The 17,855-nt window shown below is 39.1% G+C and overlaps 1 protein-coding gene across 6 annotated transcripts in view; it reads right to left on the bottom strand.

The window, feature by feature from the left end:
* wnk1b (WNK lysine deficient protein kinase 1b) overlaps nucleotides 1-17,855 on the bottom strand; it is a 97,000-nt gene that overhangs the window by 49,478 nt on the left and 29,667 nt on the right. For all 6 annotated transcript variants that reach the window (XM_078242662.1, XM_078242663.1, XM_078242667.1 and 3 more), the window contains exon 3: nucleotides 297-469. In XM_078242662.1, the coding sequence (XP_078098788.1) occupies nucleotides 297-469 (173 nt within the window). The remainder of the gene's footprint in view (nucleotides 1-296; nucleotides 470-17,855) is intronic.

Genomic DNA, 17,855 nt, shown 5'->3' with positions numbered 1-17,855 from the left:
GTGTGTGTGTGTGTGTGTGTGTGTGTGTGTGTGTGCAATTTCTACAGTTCAATAAAAAACTGGAGGTGAGTCATCATCTGTAACGACAGTGCTCTTCAGAAGTAAAGGTGAAAAGGGGTGGTTAAGAGTGTGCATGCACATGTTTGTACATATTCCCTGCAAAAAGTGTTTCACATGATAAAACACATGAACTAAATACTGCAAACGCAATACAAGTCTTTGTTTTCCATGCCAATAAGTTACGAGGTCACTAAACTTACATCTTGGGAAATTATTTTTATCTCTCATATACTTACGTTTTAAGCGTGCCAGATGTCATGAGCTCTGTGACCAGAACAATACATTTCTTTCCTTTGCATGGTCCCTCCCAGGAGTCATAGAAGCGGACAATGTTAGGATGCTGGAGACCTTTCAACATCCCTGCTTCCTCTTTGAAGCGCTGGCGCTCCGACTTGGACAGTTTGCGATCCTACACACAAGACAGAAAAGGAAGTTTAGTCATACATACATAAAAACTAAGGAAACATTGTTCTTCTGAAATCTGGAGGGCATTTACCCAAACAAAACATGTTGTATTAATAGTCCAACACTATTATAGTGAGCATGATTACATTCAAATTAAGCAAGACAAGGGTTTGATGGGTGGGGAGGAAAGGTAATAATACAAAGGAGAATAGAGAGCTGAGGAATAATAAACACTTACAAAACAAACACACTGATGCACCATCTAAACATGCTGCTAGAATACAAATGCAATGAAATATGCAACCAGGTACTATCAGGCTTCAAATTACATTAAAATGCAGCACTAGAGAAGGATGTGGATGGGGATGAAACAGTAGACTCTCCTTTCATCTTATCAAAGAAGCAAACATCCGTTAGAGTGAGACTGTATTTTGATGTGTCTTCTTTGTATCAGTGCAGTACAAACTTAATTTCTCTGAGACATACTTTGTGACAAACTGGTTTATAAAAGTGATTTATAAATAAATGAAACTAAATAGTGCACTATATTTACTTTTTGTCGTTTTATTGGAATGTCCAAATTCTGATTGTGAAGTTAACTGTATGCCCTCAAACATTCCCACAATGGAACAAAAAAAAGTGTCCATCTATGCTCACAAAATTACAGCAATTAAAGAAAAGACAAAAAAAAGAAATATTCACATTTGAGAGCATTGAACAAGTGCACGTCTTTGCATTTTTGCTTAAAAGGCAGAATGATGCCCTGTTTACGTACATGGTTATTTTGAAAAACGGAGACATTTCCCTTCGTTTGTGCCCTTTGTTTACACGCAAACGTAGAGAATTCGCCTCTGAAAACGAGTCTTTCTAAAACCTCCGGCCAGAGTGGACATTTTGGAAAGCTTCGTTTGCACGGTTGCATGTAAACTGAGACAAACGCAGGCTTAGGCAGCCAAGAGAGAGAAAGAGGAAGTGATTTGTTGCTGTTGTTGCTATTTTCAGGATTCTGATTGGCTAACGTGGGCTTGAGCTTCTCGTTACACTGCCACCTACAGGTTTGGCATGCTCTTGACGGCATTGATGGCATATATACACGGGAACATGTAAACGAACACTTACACAAAACTGACAGCTGTGCACAATGTTATTTTTGAAAACGGAGAGGTTGAAATGTCTGTTTATGAAAGTAGCCGGCCACGTGTAAACGTAGCATATGTAGGAGTTGCTGAATGTGGTTTGTAAAAACAAGATTCAAAGTTGGCCATTCCTCCCTGGCTGAAACGTTATGGTGCTCACCTCAGGTGCCAGCTCATACTTCTCGTGTCCTTCGTGTTTTTTGTTGTTTGGATTTGAATTGTGGTCTTTAACATTCACACCAAGTCTTTATACACACACACACACACACACACACACACACACACACACACATTAATGGGCATTCCAGCTATACCACTGATACCTTAAAGGGGTGGTTCAGAATTTTGGACATATGACATTTCCAAGTTAGCCAGTGTGTTATTTATCAGTGGAGACCGTTTAACACTTTTCATCCAGTCCTTCCAGTTGCAGTTTGCTGGTGCTAGGCTAGCGCAAGTCAACAGTAACTGCTAGCCTGCCATTAAAAACAGTCTTATCCACTCCACAGTACACCCGAGGCAAATAAATGTATACATCAACATGTGTGTAAAATGTGTCATGCGTTCAACTATGTCCAGCCAAAATTAATTTCTATTTTGTTGTAGGCGTTACTTTGTTTTGTGCTAGGCTTGTTTATCAGTTTTAGTGAGTGTGTGTATGTGTTTATTTGCTCTGTCTGAATGTGTTTGCACATTAATTGTTCTAGTTTCTTCACCAGCTCTGTGTCTAACCATAGCTGACACATTCAGCACATCACTGACCCAAAAATAAACAAAATCAGAGCTGCCTCACAACGATAAAATAAGGTGACAAAACCTAGTACTAAGAGGATTTAGACTTCCTCTGCGACTGTAAATTATTAAATTAGTCATGCAAAATATAAAGTCTTCACAGGATAACCTGCAGTTACAAGTGGGTTGCACCAGAAAAAAGAGATTAAAACAACAATGAAAGAGATGTTACAATTAACCTGGAACTAGGGATGCACGATATTGAAAAAATGTGATATTGCGAAATCGATAATGAATATTGTGATATCGATATTAATTTCGATATTTTTAAACATATGTAAAATTACCAAAGTTATGGGAAAACGCATAAAAATAGATTTATAACAAATAAAACAAGTTTTCTTACAACACAAGGTTTCTTTCAACTGACAGTCATATTGGACTGGTACGACATGTGTCTACAGAACAGAACATGTTTTACTGGTTGGACAGTATAAAATAAGTAAATAAAGAGCATGTCTATAGAACAGGACATGTTGTACTAGTTGTATATACACTACAGTATAAAAAAACAATGCAATGCACATCTGTTGGCTTAAAGCCAAAGTATTTCCAAGCTACCGAGGAGGAGGCATTACCCTTCAGTCACATTAGCTACAAGAGACAGAGACAAAGCGACAGGCTACCATTCATTTTCAATGGGAGTGGCCAGAGCCATAGAGACATAAATGTCATAGAGATTATAAATATATAATGTCTTTCTCTATCACTCTGGGAGTGGCTGTTTGGCCACGAGCGACTGCCAATCCGAGTGAAGGCCGCGTGAGGGCAGCGTGATGTCTGTCAGTGGCTCGAGTCGAAGAAAATAATTCAAGATGGCGGAAAACGCTTCAGGACATGGTATTTATGTATATATCTGATATGTTTGGCATTTAATCTCATATATTGTGTTACTTTTATCGAGAAATAAATACTTTTAAATCCAAAAACATCATTCTTGTGACTTAACAATACCTCTGAAGTAACTTTTAAGACATGGTTTAAGGTAGCACAGGAGAATTTCTGTTTACTGTTGCCAAGCAACCAGGGGTAGGCTAGGCACGCCCAGAAGCGCCCAGAAGCGAGTGCATGTCGCTCTCTTTTGTAGCTAATGTGACTGTAGGGTTACTTTTGGCCTCTAAAGTTTTCTTTCAATCTCTGTTATTTCGTTGTCTCCCAAAGCGACACTCATTTTCTTACTTTTGTGTTCTTTTTGCTCCACTCTTCGCTCTCTCTTTAGGTCCTTTCGTCCAGCTCCACGCAGCTGATGTTTATACGTGCTCTGGTGTGTGCGTTGAGCCGGCATGTGTGTGTGTGTGTGTGTGTGTGTGTGTGTGTGTGTGTGTGTGTGTGTGTGTGTGTGTGTGTGTGTGTGTGTGTGTGTGTGTGGTAGAGCGAGGAAGAAGTGAGAGAGTGACAGCGATTTTCTTCGGACTGAGTAGCGACTCAAGAGTCTTAGGGAGAGAAACAAAGTGTCTCCCCTGTTATTTCTGACCACGGTGGGAAATCTGGAGCAGGAAAAGTTAACCCTCTCCTTGATTTCATGTTGTTTATGGAGAAGGAGAACCAGGAAATGAGTTGGGGGAAATACAACGCTACCAAGTGATGTGTATTTTTCGAGAGGCGCATCAAAGAGTATAGACGTAACAAGAGGCGAAACTCAATGGAACTGCAGCTCCGCCATCTTGGACTGAATGTAACACAACGTTCTATTGAGTTTCGCCTCTTGTTGCTTCTATACTCTTTGGGTACATGTCGGGCGGGATGCAACGCAAACTAAATATCGCGTAATTATCGCGAGACTTTCGGTATAATATCGCGCAACGTGATATCGCGATAACGATATTGAGTCGATATATCTTGCACCACTACCTGGAACAAACTGAAATTTGTGCTTTGAGAGGAAATAATGACACACATCCAAAACGTTTAATGTCTGTGACCCTTTTAGAGAAAGGTGAACAGACAGATTGGTCTGCAGAAAAACAGAGAAAGAGCAGCAGGACTGACACAAAGGCTTTGTTTAAGTACAGATGACAGAATAACTAAAACACAGAGCGAGACCACAGCAAGAGAGTTTTATATTGCATTTAAAGAAGCAACAGTATTTTTAAGGTGATGCAAGATCAGACGTTGGGAGGTTAGACACTCCTGGCAACATTATTAGGATTATCACCATGGCAACTAGTTTTAAATAGAAGTCCAATGAGGGGCACCTTGCCTCCAATTCAACGGTTTCGCTGTTTCATTCAATTAATCAATATTCTGACATCTTTCAGATAACATGTTGAGCCTGTGTTTTTTTGTGTTTATAACATACAATATCGTTAATTTGAATATGGAATTAGAGAAGCATCCAGCATATTAGTGCAAACAGTTCCATACAAAGCAGAAGCTCAACATCAATCATTCATAGTGTTTAAAGCTACAGTGCCAACAAATCCCCGAATTCTGAAATAAGGTTGTACTATTGAGTGTGGGATATCTAAAAAAATCAGGTAGTAGGGCTGGGCGATACATAACACAGTTATGTATCTTATATTTATGCCATTTGGGCGATGCTTAACATTCAGATCCTTGCATGTTATGTTCATTTTGTACTCAAGTTCTTAATAAAATGAGAAAAGACTGTACTTTTACTAAATATTTAATTCACACAGAAGTATACAAAAATAGGCTTTACCATGTGATTATTTCATATAGACTATTTATTTATTGAATTGCCAGAAAACATGCTATATCGTGATATGTTGTTATAATAAGACTCTCAGGAACACTTTCACACTTTTTCACTTTCATTTTATATTTTTCCTTTATATTGCACATTATCAATTTGTTTTGTTCTCTATACTGTTTGTTTTTGCTTAACTTTGCACTATTTAGAATATAACATTTAATTATTGTATATATTTTATACTTATTGCACTGTTGGTCGGAGAGAAACGTATTTTCGATTCCTTTGTATGTCTGGCACATATTTTGAGAGAATTGACAATAAAGTTGACTTGACTTGATATATATATCGTTATCGAAATATGATTTTGGCTATATCACCCAGCCCTTTCAGGTAGTATTCTTACTTTGACCATCAATACCTACCAAACCAACCAGTTGACAATTCAGTACTGAAGATTCTGCCAGGTCAAGGCGCGCGCAAGGCTTTTGAAATGTTATTACCGTATTTTCCGGACTATAAGTCGCACCTTTTTTCATACTTTGGCTGGTCCTGCGACTTATAGTCAGGTGCGACTTATATATCAAAATATATATAATTTAACATGTTTTAAATGTTATTTCATGCTGAAAACATTACCGTCTACAGCCGCGAGAGGCGCTCTAGGCTTGTGACAACTATATGCTGCTCCTAAAGACAACTGAGAAAGAAAAGAAAGTGCGACTTATATGTTTTTTTCCTCTTCATGACGCATTTTTTGACTGATGCGACTTATACTCCGGAGTGACTTATAGTCCAGAAAATACGGTAGTAGCTATTAGAAATCCCTGTGAGCTGCTTCAGAGAGTAGAACAATCTCTGAGGCAATGATCTCATATTGTCACATTGTATAACCTGGGGCCTCACCTATATCATATGACTAACAGAGAGAGAGAGAGAGAGAGAGAGAGAGAGAGAGAGAGAGAGAGAGAGAGAGAGACAGTGTGCATGTGTGCGTGCGTCATGGCCCGTAACAGCTTATCCCTTCATCCTGCAGCAACCACTTTACTGATGATGGCCCATTAGCAACTGACACACAGAAAAATCCATGTATGTGCTTACCAACCCAAACTCCCATTGTCTCGCTCTCTTTAATATTACGGTCACATGACAATAGCTGTCGGTCACCTGACTGACTGGAAGCCAACATTCCATTTCCCAGCAGCACTCAGAAAAGACCCTGACCACCCATGTCAATGTTAGACACCTCCCTCAGGGCACTAGAACATTACTTCTACCTCTCTCGCTCTCTCTTATCGTGTGTGTGTGTGTGTGTCCATAGATGTGAGCAGAGAAAGCAGACAGAAAGTCTAAAGGGGGCTTCCTAATCCATTATTATTCATTATCAAATCATTATTTCCTACTTCATTCTAGTGTATAAATGGGTACATAACTCTCACACATACAGAACAGTAGAGGTTTTGTAGGAGACAGTAAATGCCTATATAAAAATATATTTAAGGAATTAATTTGATCCATGGTGCATGAGTCTTCCTTTTGAGTGGTTGTTTTCTTTCTCCCCATCCCTTCTTTTCTGCTTCCAGCTTCAAAACATCATGAGACTTGAGTTTGTCAGACTCAAAAATACCCTCTCACTCTCCATCCAAGCCTCGCTCCCTTTTTCTCACTCTCACACACTTCTTTTCAACACAAGGACTTCTCACTCTAAGCCCAGCTTTGCTTCCTAGCTATCTACCTCTCGCCTATCTGAGGACTTGAAAGAAGCCCCCTATACATCCTTGCATAAGTGACAGCTCAAGTCTGTCTGCCCTATTTCTGTTCCAACTGAGGAGAACATATGAATGCACGCACACACACACACACACACACACGACTAGGCAGCCAGACAGGTGGGCAGAACCAGAATCAGCAGTGTTAAAGCATTATGCAGCTTCCTGCAGAGAATCTGAAAGCTGATACCCTTCGATCAACTCGTCTAGTCTGCACATCCCACTGTGCTTTAACGCTCAGTGATCATCTGCTCTCGTCTTCTCTGGTCTGTTGCACCCCAGCGAGAGAGCAGCACCAGATGGATGAAGGTTGCAACAAGAGACACCACAGCGAGTGCCAGAAAACTCAGACAATAAACACTCACATGGTAAACTGGTACTCCACTGTATTACAACAAATACTATTAAGTATGGTCTTTAGAGTTTCTGGGTACCGAAACTCACAGGATGTTGTCCAAAGTGTCTAATCTCTCTTGGGGACAGTGGAAGCCTAAATATAGCATATATAATTGCATATGATTGTCTGTGTCTGTTTCTTAGGCTTTCCATTATATACTGTAACAGAAATGTGTGTTTACATAAAGAAAACAAATCCATAAGAGAACAGCTTCAGCAGTAAAATCACAAAGTCATATGAAACTTTACTGTTTCACCAGCCAAGTAGGTTTTAGAATCAAGTAAACCCGTTACATGCTGAAGGGTCTTTTACAGTTAACGATCCTACCAGTCGGGTATAGAATATCAGAATGTGAGATCTCAGTATTTCCTCAGTAAATATGTTACTGTTTCCCAGGAAAAATACCTGCAGGTTCTCAGGATGCATGTACTTGTGTCTATGAAACTGCATTCGGAAGCTGAAGGATATCATATTTACTGAAACAAAGATGCCTTTTCCACATACTTCCTTGCAACTGACAGTTATAGTCCGCCCTTAAATTGAAGTAATTCTAAAAAAAATAACTGGATCAACTTGTCACCTGCAGCTGTTTCTCCCAATTATGTTTGATGCTAATATAGCAGTTTACAGTTCAGCTGCCAAAACGGCTACATGCAATGGATTGACAGTAATAACCTAACATTGGCTCTAGAAAGATGGTCAGACTCTCCAATATAACCACTTGGACATCAAATTGGAGGATAACCTCAAATCACATGGATCTGTACAATTCTTATTATGTTTTTGTACAAATCAAAGAAAGTGCTCTTTAAAGAAATAATGTACTTCTACTAAAAACTTTACCACATAGTCTGACAAATATAAAATATTAACATGAGAAAATGAACTTTGAACTACATTTTAATGAACTGCTGTCCTGTTTTTATCATTAAGCTAAATTTATTTAATTTTAAGAAAAGATGAGAAATCAAGGGAATCCCACCAAAAGAGCCATATATTTCGGGGAAGTACAGTAATCATTTCAAATCACATGAAAACCTTGAACCCAGTTTTTCGACGCATAATTATAATTATGACAATGCAGTGACAGCATTAATGATACATAACTGTGATTTTCCACAACTGAATATCATTAACTTGAGTGATACTGATGGGTATGTTACAGTATGTGTATCATTCTTCTAATTGTTTTATGTTTAAATGTGCAACGTATGTGATCAAAATCAAATCCAAGTGACGAGCAAAGTGAATCATTTCTTAGAGTTTTTGAAACACTTTTATTGCTGAATTAGAGATTATTTGATTTTAAACCAGATGATGAAAAAGACACAGACTCTGTCCAAGGTCTGCAGCTGCACCCTAACATACTGTAAACTTTATACATGAAGAACACAATTAGGAGTTTGAGAGTGATAATAAGACTAGCTGCAAAAAAAAATTTTTTTTGTGCATAACCTTATAGTTATACCATTATTTCAACATGCAGCAACAACAACTGGCAGCATACATTTTTTGCCATAATCATGAAACCCTTTTTGGAAACCTAACTGAACTATAAACCTTTCATCCCAGTTTCTCCAGAATGTGCTGCTGACCCACTTCGATGTTCCTCTGATCAACCTTCGAGTCCTTCGAGTCTGAGTTTGTAACTCAAGAGAAAAATCAGGATCTGTGAATCTTGATTACATTAAGCCTCTCAGTTGAGTGAATGAGCTGATTTGTTTCTATATGCAGTAAAGACCTAAAGTGGTGGACAGGGGGCACATGTGTGTGTGTGTGTGTGCATAAGTGTATCCACAAGTACAAGAAAAAGGCCTGGTGTGTTCCATTAGTAATGTAGCCAAAGTGTCCCTCAGACCCCCCACACCCTAGAAACGCTCTCCTGCAAAGAACCCTGCAGCGCACACGCACGCGCACACACACACACACAGGCACGTGTTTCACTTAAACACACCAACCAGAACCTCTCCAAGACCTTTACCACAGCTTGTTATGGTTAGCCAGTATATGATAGGGAGAGCATCTGTTATTAATAAGAATGATTTAATTATTCTTATTGATAGAGGATGCATACGTTCCAGTAAAAGTCAGAGGGGGGGATAAAGTGATGGAGACTGATCTCATTGTTTAATACACATTTCAGCAAAATGAAGGAAACGCTGAGATTTGAGTTCACTTGTTCACACCCTCCTCCTATATTCCCCACGTGTTTGCTTTATCTCTTTCTTTCCCTTCTTGTTTTTCTTTCCAACTGCCTCGCTCACTCTTTGTCTCTCCATCACCCGCGCCCCTCCCTCCTTATTTTCTCCTATTTCAGTGGTTTTTGGTTTCCCATCAATCACCACTCTACATATTGCAGTAACCAGGGCCATGTGTGTGTGTGTGTGTGTGTGTGTGTGTGTGTGTGTGTAATGTGACCTAGTTGTGGCTGAAAATCAGTTTTTGTAGGAAATGTGGTAAGATACATACACTATGGTGTTATATGCAGTAACAATGACAATTAAAGTGATTATGTGTACAAATTCCACAAAGAAATACCTGTGATTAGGTATCAATCTAATGTAGAATGGACATATTGATCAGGATTTTTTTTCTTTGTCTGATTTGTAACAGGCACCACAAACAAACCCATTCATTAAGATGGGTTCAATAACAACCCCAGTGTGTGTGTGTGTGTGTGTGTGTGTGTGTGTGTGTGTGTGTGTGTGCGCAATAGGTGCCATCTCAGCCTGCCACTCAGTGTGCAACCTATTGTTTCATCTCTCTGTGCCTGGCTGTGCAACACACACAAACGCACACACATCATGTGCCAATGCAGTCATTAGCCTCTGCTCTGCTGGTCACGCCTCATCTCCCCTCCTCTCTTCCGTCTCCTCACTGCTCCTCTCTCATCTTCCTTTTTCCTTAACCTTTTCTTCACTCCTCTATCTTTCCCTATCCTTTACTCACTCTTTCTACTCTCCCTTCTTTTCTATTCACGGGATTCCCCCAGAATACAAGCAGGATGCATTTCAAAAATGGCTCCTCTCCCACATCACACCCTTCAGTTAAGCCACTTGATCCAGCCGTCTTGATCCAAGGTAATGAGAGGAAATCTGACGATAATAAGTAGAACTTCCCCTCGAAAGTGTTAATCCTTAACAGAACAGCATGCCATGCACTACAAATAACATTATACCAGAAATTATCCCAAATTTGGAGCTAATCAGTAAAAATGATGACATGCCAGGCTTCTATGGTTCACAGTAGTTCTTAGTTACAACATATCTGTGAACCAGTGACCTTCACATTACAGAACATTGTCTGAGGCTTTTAATCTAAAACCAATGTCCAACGAATCAGCTGAGCCAACCGGTTCCAATATTCAGGACTATAATAAAGCTCTATTCATTGATTGTGATTTTGATTAACATGATTAGCAACCAACAATGGTCTCTTTTGTCACACAAACAGGAAACAATGATCCAATGAAGTCTCGTGAAGAAAACAAGGATCCAAGTTTTATGGTTGAATGGTTACTATTGGTCAAATTAAAAGGCTTTTTTTATTACTTGCTTCAGCTTCATTATTATATTAGTAATACAGAAGAAGATTATCAGGAGTAATCTTAAATAGGTTTGGATGGGTCTGAATTGGAAAGGATGTGCTTGTATGTGAGAGCAAAAGGAAAATAGTAGCAATGCCAGTTACATTTTTGAAAAACAAGTGGCATCTAATTGTGTCTTGTTTGATTTGGCTGTAAAATGCTCTTTGAACTAAGATTAATTTGAAACATTCAAAAGTAATGGCTCTCATATATCAGCAATCCTGCCTGCCTTGAAGGTACCCAAAAGTCTTTGAACTTTTAAGAATTTGACCCCTTTTGCAGAGGCGGCCAGACAGTGCTTATGCAGCTTGTGTGTCATGTGTGTATGTCAAGTGTGACTATAAAGCGATTGTGTTTCTATGTGCAACAAGCCTATACGTAAACTTTAGAATTTTTAAGTGAATACAATTGACTGTGTGTGTGCGCGTGTGCGTGTAGGAGGGGGTTATTAACCTAAAGGTTGCAGTCTTAATATCACAGACACACTATGTTGATAGATATGGTCCATTCCAAAAGTGTCTACTTCTCAGACCTTTAAATCCTTTTCACTACCACAACATCTGGATGAATGCTTAAAAGAGAGACTACTGAGCAAGTCTGTATGGCTTTGGAGCAAAAAGAAACATCCAATATACTGTAGCAGGATCATAGATAAAATCCCTACTAAAGCCTACTAAAACACCAACAGATGATACCAAGTTCATTACCAGGAAACATTGTATATATCCACATCTGTGTGTTGCGATGTGCTGTGTTTCTGTGTGCTTATGTGCATGTCTCTCTGGATTCCACTTGGTGTAAATTAAGTCTTATAGCGAGGTCCTGACCTCGTTACAGTAACTGATGATCTAACAGACGGTTAGGCCAGTGCTAGAGAGAGGAAGAGGGCTGTCCCAGATAAAACTATTACATAATCTGGGAGGACTATCCCTTTACACTCCATTAAATCAAGGCCTCCACTCTTAACGCCTAGGCTAAACTTTAGCACATCTCAGGTTTCACATGAACAGCATTAACAGCCATCGGCATCCAATCAAGTAGCAGCACTCTGTGTTTTTCAGTATACTGCTGCAAACAATATGGATGCTCGACTGAAGCGATCAGCTGGTTTCAGCTAGAAGTAAAACTAAGTTTGGGGGAAAAAGCTTCCTGAACAATTTTTGTTTTGATTAGAAAAAAATCCATGAAAATACTCAATGCAGTATATACTTTATACAAAGGATTTTAAGAGATAATTGGTCCCAGAGTCTCAGCCCTACATCAGTATTGGCCTGAAAAACGCAAATAAATTTGTGACCACTCATTCTATGGAGCCATGTTTGAATGAGTGGGTTCCCATTTTGTTGGTATCTTGTCCGTGCGCACGGGCATACTGGTGATGCAAAACACATTCCTGCTTCCTGCTATTCTACTGATTGACAGATTAAAAAAAGACTGTAAGCTAGCAAACATGGATGCTAAAGTAAAAATATTTGTTAAAAATTGGAAATGCACTCAACGTGTTTATTAGGCATCAAGGATACACACAATGTGATTTGTTGAGAAACAAGTTATTGTAAACATATATAAGAAAACTCTACAGGGTACCTTTAATTAAGTTAAATTAAGTAATTAAAATGACTTGTTACCATAGAGCTATATCCTCATACTTCTACACTATTATATAATGTTTGCCTTTAGGCCTATTTTGAAAGATAGCCATGGGTCCAAAGCCATAGATGTTTTAACATTAAAAAATATTTGTTTAGGTCACAGACAGAGAGGAAAGTAAAAGCATGCAATTAATAATATGTGTTAAATATTTAAAGCAGTCGGCATCTATGTTCTGTCAGCCTAAAGGCTCGATTATATTCCAGAACAGACATCTGCGTCCCCATGAGCACATAGCAGGTTTATACCGTCCACTTGGAGGACACGTACACACATGCGCATACTCCGTGCGGTCATAACAATTGGCGGTACACAGACCTATGCAAATACCCTCTGATGACGACATTTACGTCACACCGACCCTGTGGGCAGTATAATTTGGGCTAAACAACCACTTTAGTGAGAGTACTCAACTGTCAGCTTACATCTTTTCAGTGTTGTTTTGGCACAAACACACACTGACTAAGAATACTACATGCACGGCCTCTCTGATGTGTGTGTCAGTGTTTGTGTCCTCCTACTCCACAAGCCCCCAATGTTGTCAACAGATTAACAAAAACCCTGAAGCGATATAAACAAACACACATATGAAACACAAACAGTACAAACCCACGTGTAAAAAATAACACATAACACTCCACAAGTCCCGTCTATACAATAAGCATAAAAGGGGGATTAGCTCATGTCAAGGGAAAAGGAGAGTGGAAAAAGATGAGAGGGAACGAGACAGAGGGAGAGTTAGAAATGAGTGGAAAATTACGTGAATTTGAAAGTGGTAGAAAAACAAAATATGACAGAACAAAAAAGTTAAAACGTCGGAAAGGTATAAGTCAACAATCTCTTTCCTCCTCCATATCTTTATGCCCCCTTCAGTGCCCATGTATGTCTCTCTGCTCTTTTCCTCCCCTGGCAGTGGCTTATATTCCCTCTGCAGCTGGTTAGTGGAGACGAAGGAGAGAAACTGATTTAGGCTCCATCTCTGACGTGGTTATCAGAGACGTTAAACAGATACTGGCTACCAATAGAGCCATGCGCTAGAAACTGAATAATCTGTAAGTGACGACTGTATGGACTCCAGAAACGTCCAGCAGCCAAATGTACGAATGTGTGTGTTTCTCTGTGGGTATGTTTGATGAGTGACTGTGGTTTTGTTTCATGCAGTTTTGGGGTTTAATTTTTTACAGATGAGAGTCCATTACTGCCAAAGCTCACACTGCTAAAAAACATTAGTCTACTTTTTTTCTCATACGTTTGCTCTACTGTATGTCGCTATCTCATTAACTTTGAAGCAGACACATTTAAACTTAAAGTGCCCATATTATGAAAAAAACACTTTTTCTGGGATTTGGGGTGTTCTTCTGTGTCTCTGGTGCTTCCACACGCATACAAACTTTGTAAAAAATCCATCCATGAGTTTTGAGTGAGATACGGTTTCTGAATGTGTCCTGCCTTCAGTCTCCGAGTGAGCTGTTCAAAATCGGCACGGCTTGTGATGTCACAAGCCAAAACGAGCTGGCTAACCACAACTGTTAGCTCGTAGCATAGCTAACGCTAATGCTAATGCTAACGCTAATGCTAACGCTAGCATGCTACCTCATTCTCAATAGCAAAGCACTGCTTTTACAACAAAAATATGGTGTTTTTTGAAAATTAAACCATGTAAACCTATTCTGGTACAACCTTAAAATACAGTTATGAACCTGAAAATGAGCATAATATGGGCGCTTTAAGAATGTTGAAAAATATATGTTGTACTTACAAGGACACAATAAATGCATGAATAATTATGTGGTTTATACAGATGCAGACACTGTGCACACACATGTGACCGCCAAATTGGGGGGAAAGCAAAGAGGAGGGGTGAGAGCGGAAGTGAGGACGGAAGTGAGGTTACAGTAAGAGGAAATGGGCATATTTGTCCTCTGAAGTCTTTCCTCCTGGGACGACACACAATGCAGAAATGTTCCATACAGTGCCTGATCTACAGTATTCTCACCATAAACACACATACAAAATGAGTAATAACCTGCATATTTGAATAGTGGCATTTGACAAAAAAATTTCAAGGAAACTAGACAAGAGTGCAGGCCAAAACGAATGGTTTCAGTAATAAATATGGTTTCCTTGACAGCTAAAGTCAAGCCAACTGTGCAAACTACAGCAGACTTAGATGGAGAAAGAGGAGAAGACAAGGAGGGCAGAAATGGAGTTCAGATTATATGACACAATGATAAAACACACACACACACACACACACACACACACACACACACACACACACACACAGAGTCGGGTTACAGCAGAGGTGCCTTTCTGTCTCAGCAATGCCTTGCTGAGAGATGGAGATGTCAATGTCACAAGGACTGAGTCAGTCTAACGCTTACATCAACTCGAAACACACACTGCCTTTGTCGAGAAAAATCACTGCTTCACAAGCATGTTGGACAACACAGGAGTGTTGATGCTGCTGGATGACAACCCAGTTATCCAGGTTTAGGTGTATTCTTTTGCTGAATGGGAATTTTACTATAGATCTTGCAAGAATTTTTATGTGAATAGATAATCAAGGGGAGAGACCGGAGCAGCAGGAGGCAATGGGCTGTAAAGAAGTAGTAGAGAAGGAGCGTTTAAGAGCAGCTGGAGGATAAAAATGAGAGAAATTTGGTGAAATGTGTGAAAGTAAAAACAGGAGGGGATAGGAGAAGGAGGACAGATGGGAGCGGAGCTGAAGAAGAGATCAGCAGATGTTAATGGCTGATCAGGGGAAGGAGAGCTGAAAAAAGGAGGTAGGAGAGGACAAGTTGGAAAGAGGGATTTAAGGAGGAGAGGGCTGAGAGAGGGAGATATGAGAGGATAATAAGCTGTCAATTGAGACAAAAGCAGAATCGTATAACTTCATAATGAGCCTCATTCTCAGGAATTATAAGTGTAATAATGACAACGAGGCCTCACTAATGAGACTACTATACCAATTCACACACAATGTAACAACCTTTTCCCGAACAAACTATTATACTAAGATAACCACAAGGCCTGATTAATACGTTTTAACAAAGACACTTTTATAAAAGAAGAAAGTTAAAAGGTTTATTCATAAAATGGCAGGACGAATCAGTAGTTCTTAGTCATGAAATTAACTAATTTTTTTAAGTTGAAAAGGCTTGTTCTTATTACGTACAGTAGCTCCTGGTTTCTTTCACCGCACCAGCTACTCGCATAATCAATTTTTCTTTTAAAAGTATATTTAAGAAAGTTTAAGCATTAACTGAGAAATTTGTCACAATTTGACACCTGAAAGTGCCACAAACCATTGTGCTACATGTCAGTACTAAGGAAAAGATTTCATATTACTGTAGGACTCCAGGTTTCAAAAGTTACCTTGACACAAACATTTCTAACTGTTTTTCTCAATCCCCATCAGAGTTCAACCAGTGACCCATTTTGGGTCTTAAGAAACAAACAAGTTTGCTATTTCAGCGGTCTCTGCTTTAGTGTAATGGTTGGCAGACCTTATAGGGCAAAACGCTGGATAATTACAATAATGTACAGTTCTGTCGCCTCTGAAAGAAAACGTCTATAATTAATCACACAGTACATCTGGCTGCGATTAGTTTTACAAAGACCTGTACAATAGCTGAGCTCCTATTACTGTCACTGCACACATACGCAGACACACACATGATCCATAACAAAAACTTTCACGGTGCCTATAACCTATTTTACACTTGAATAAGATATGTATGTGAGGGCAGGTATAAAAGATGTCCAACTTTCTTTCTTGGGAACAATGACAACAATGAGCGATGACAATACGATTTCTAAGCCTGAGTTAACACAAGTGCTGCTTAAAATATCCATACAATGAAGTATATGAGGATATAAGGGTCAGGCCAAGGAAGAAAGAGACACTGAATAAGACTTTTTTTTCTTTTCATCTGTGAGATTCCTCAAAGTACAGCAGCGACTGCGTGAAAGTACGAGTAGGGCTATGAAAGTTGCAGGTTTAAATGTTTAGTAAGGAGAGTAAGTGATGGTCTACTAAAACGTTTGAGCAGCTGCTGCAGTGGAGTTTCTCAGTGGCCAACTGTAGACTGCAGTTTTATTGAACAGCTAGCAGTGTGCATGGATGTATTTCCTTCCCCTTTAAACTATCCTCCCAACAGGTAATGTTGTTTATGTAAGAAAGCCATTATTAAGTTACAGTACATAACTAAAATTTTTATTAAAAACAGATCCCAGTAGGGCTGCAACTAAGGATTATTTTCATAATCGTTTAGTCTGCACATTATTTTGTCAATGAATCAAATAATCATGTCAGAAAATTAAAAAAAATTAAATGTCCATCACAATTTCTCAGAGCTCAATGAGGCATCTTGAAATTGCCAATAGCCAAAAAGCCAAATATATTTCATTTTCTACAATGTTAGACAAGAAAAAGCAGCAAATTCGCACATGGGACAAGTTGAAACCATCAAATGTTTGCATGTGCATTTTAATTGAAAAAATTGAAATTGAAAGTGCAAAGGGAAGGGATTGTTTCCTAAAGATATATAAATAAATTATAAACACACATTATATAAAAAAGGTCAATAAGGTCCAAATAGACACAAGTGAGAAGAAAAAGAAAGAACAATCTGGAAAACTTGGGGGAGAGGGGGGCACAAACAGAGAAAGGGTGGTAAATGTCAACAGAAATGCCTCCACAAGGCTTTCTGGCCGAGATAAAAAAAAAAAAAAAAACCACACAAAAGCAGGTGTGCGCATACACAAAAACTCGTTACATCACGCTGCTGGAGGTTTATGAGGGGTCAAAAAAACAAGATTGAAGCTAGAGGGAAGAAGAAAATAGGTAAGAAAGTTAGACAGTCAAGCAGAAACAGAGTATGAGGCGAACATGCACTTTACAGTATGAAGACATACAATATAAACACAGTATAAGTTCAGGAACACATAGTACATGTATGGGTACAGATCTAAAGAATGTGCTGCTCTAGCAGGATGTTTGCATTGATGATTACATTTGGTTTTTGATAAGGCAGCTTTATCATAACTGGCTGCCTGTTCAAACAGCTTCTGGGGGAACATGTGACGACTGGCAGCGATACAGAGTTGTGCAAAGCCAAAGAGAGAAGTTTGTGTACGATGATAGGATCCATCAAAGCTACAACTTCAAAAGACTTCCCACACCTGTCCATACTAAGTGCTGTGCCAACACATACAGCAGCATTAATGCAGATGAAGTTTGTGGTTGGAAGTCCAGGGTGAATCATTCATCATTTCTCTGATAAAAACCTGAAAAACAGTCTCTTCATAGTATGATAAATACTTAACATGAACGGTTATAAAAAATATGGTGTCAGAGCAGGGCTTTGTGACATTTGCTGCAACCCACAAATTGGACGCTCTT

Source organism: Sander vitreus, chromosome 23 (genome assembly GCF_031162955.1).
Source record: "Sander vitreus isolate 19-12246 chromosome 23, sanVit1, whole genome shotgun sequence".
Classification (NCBI taxonomy): Eukaryota; Metazoa; Chordata; class Actinopteri; order Perciformes; family Percidae; genus Sander; species Sander vitreus.
This window is presented reverse-complemented; position numbering and strand designations above follow the sequence as displayed.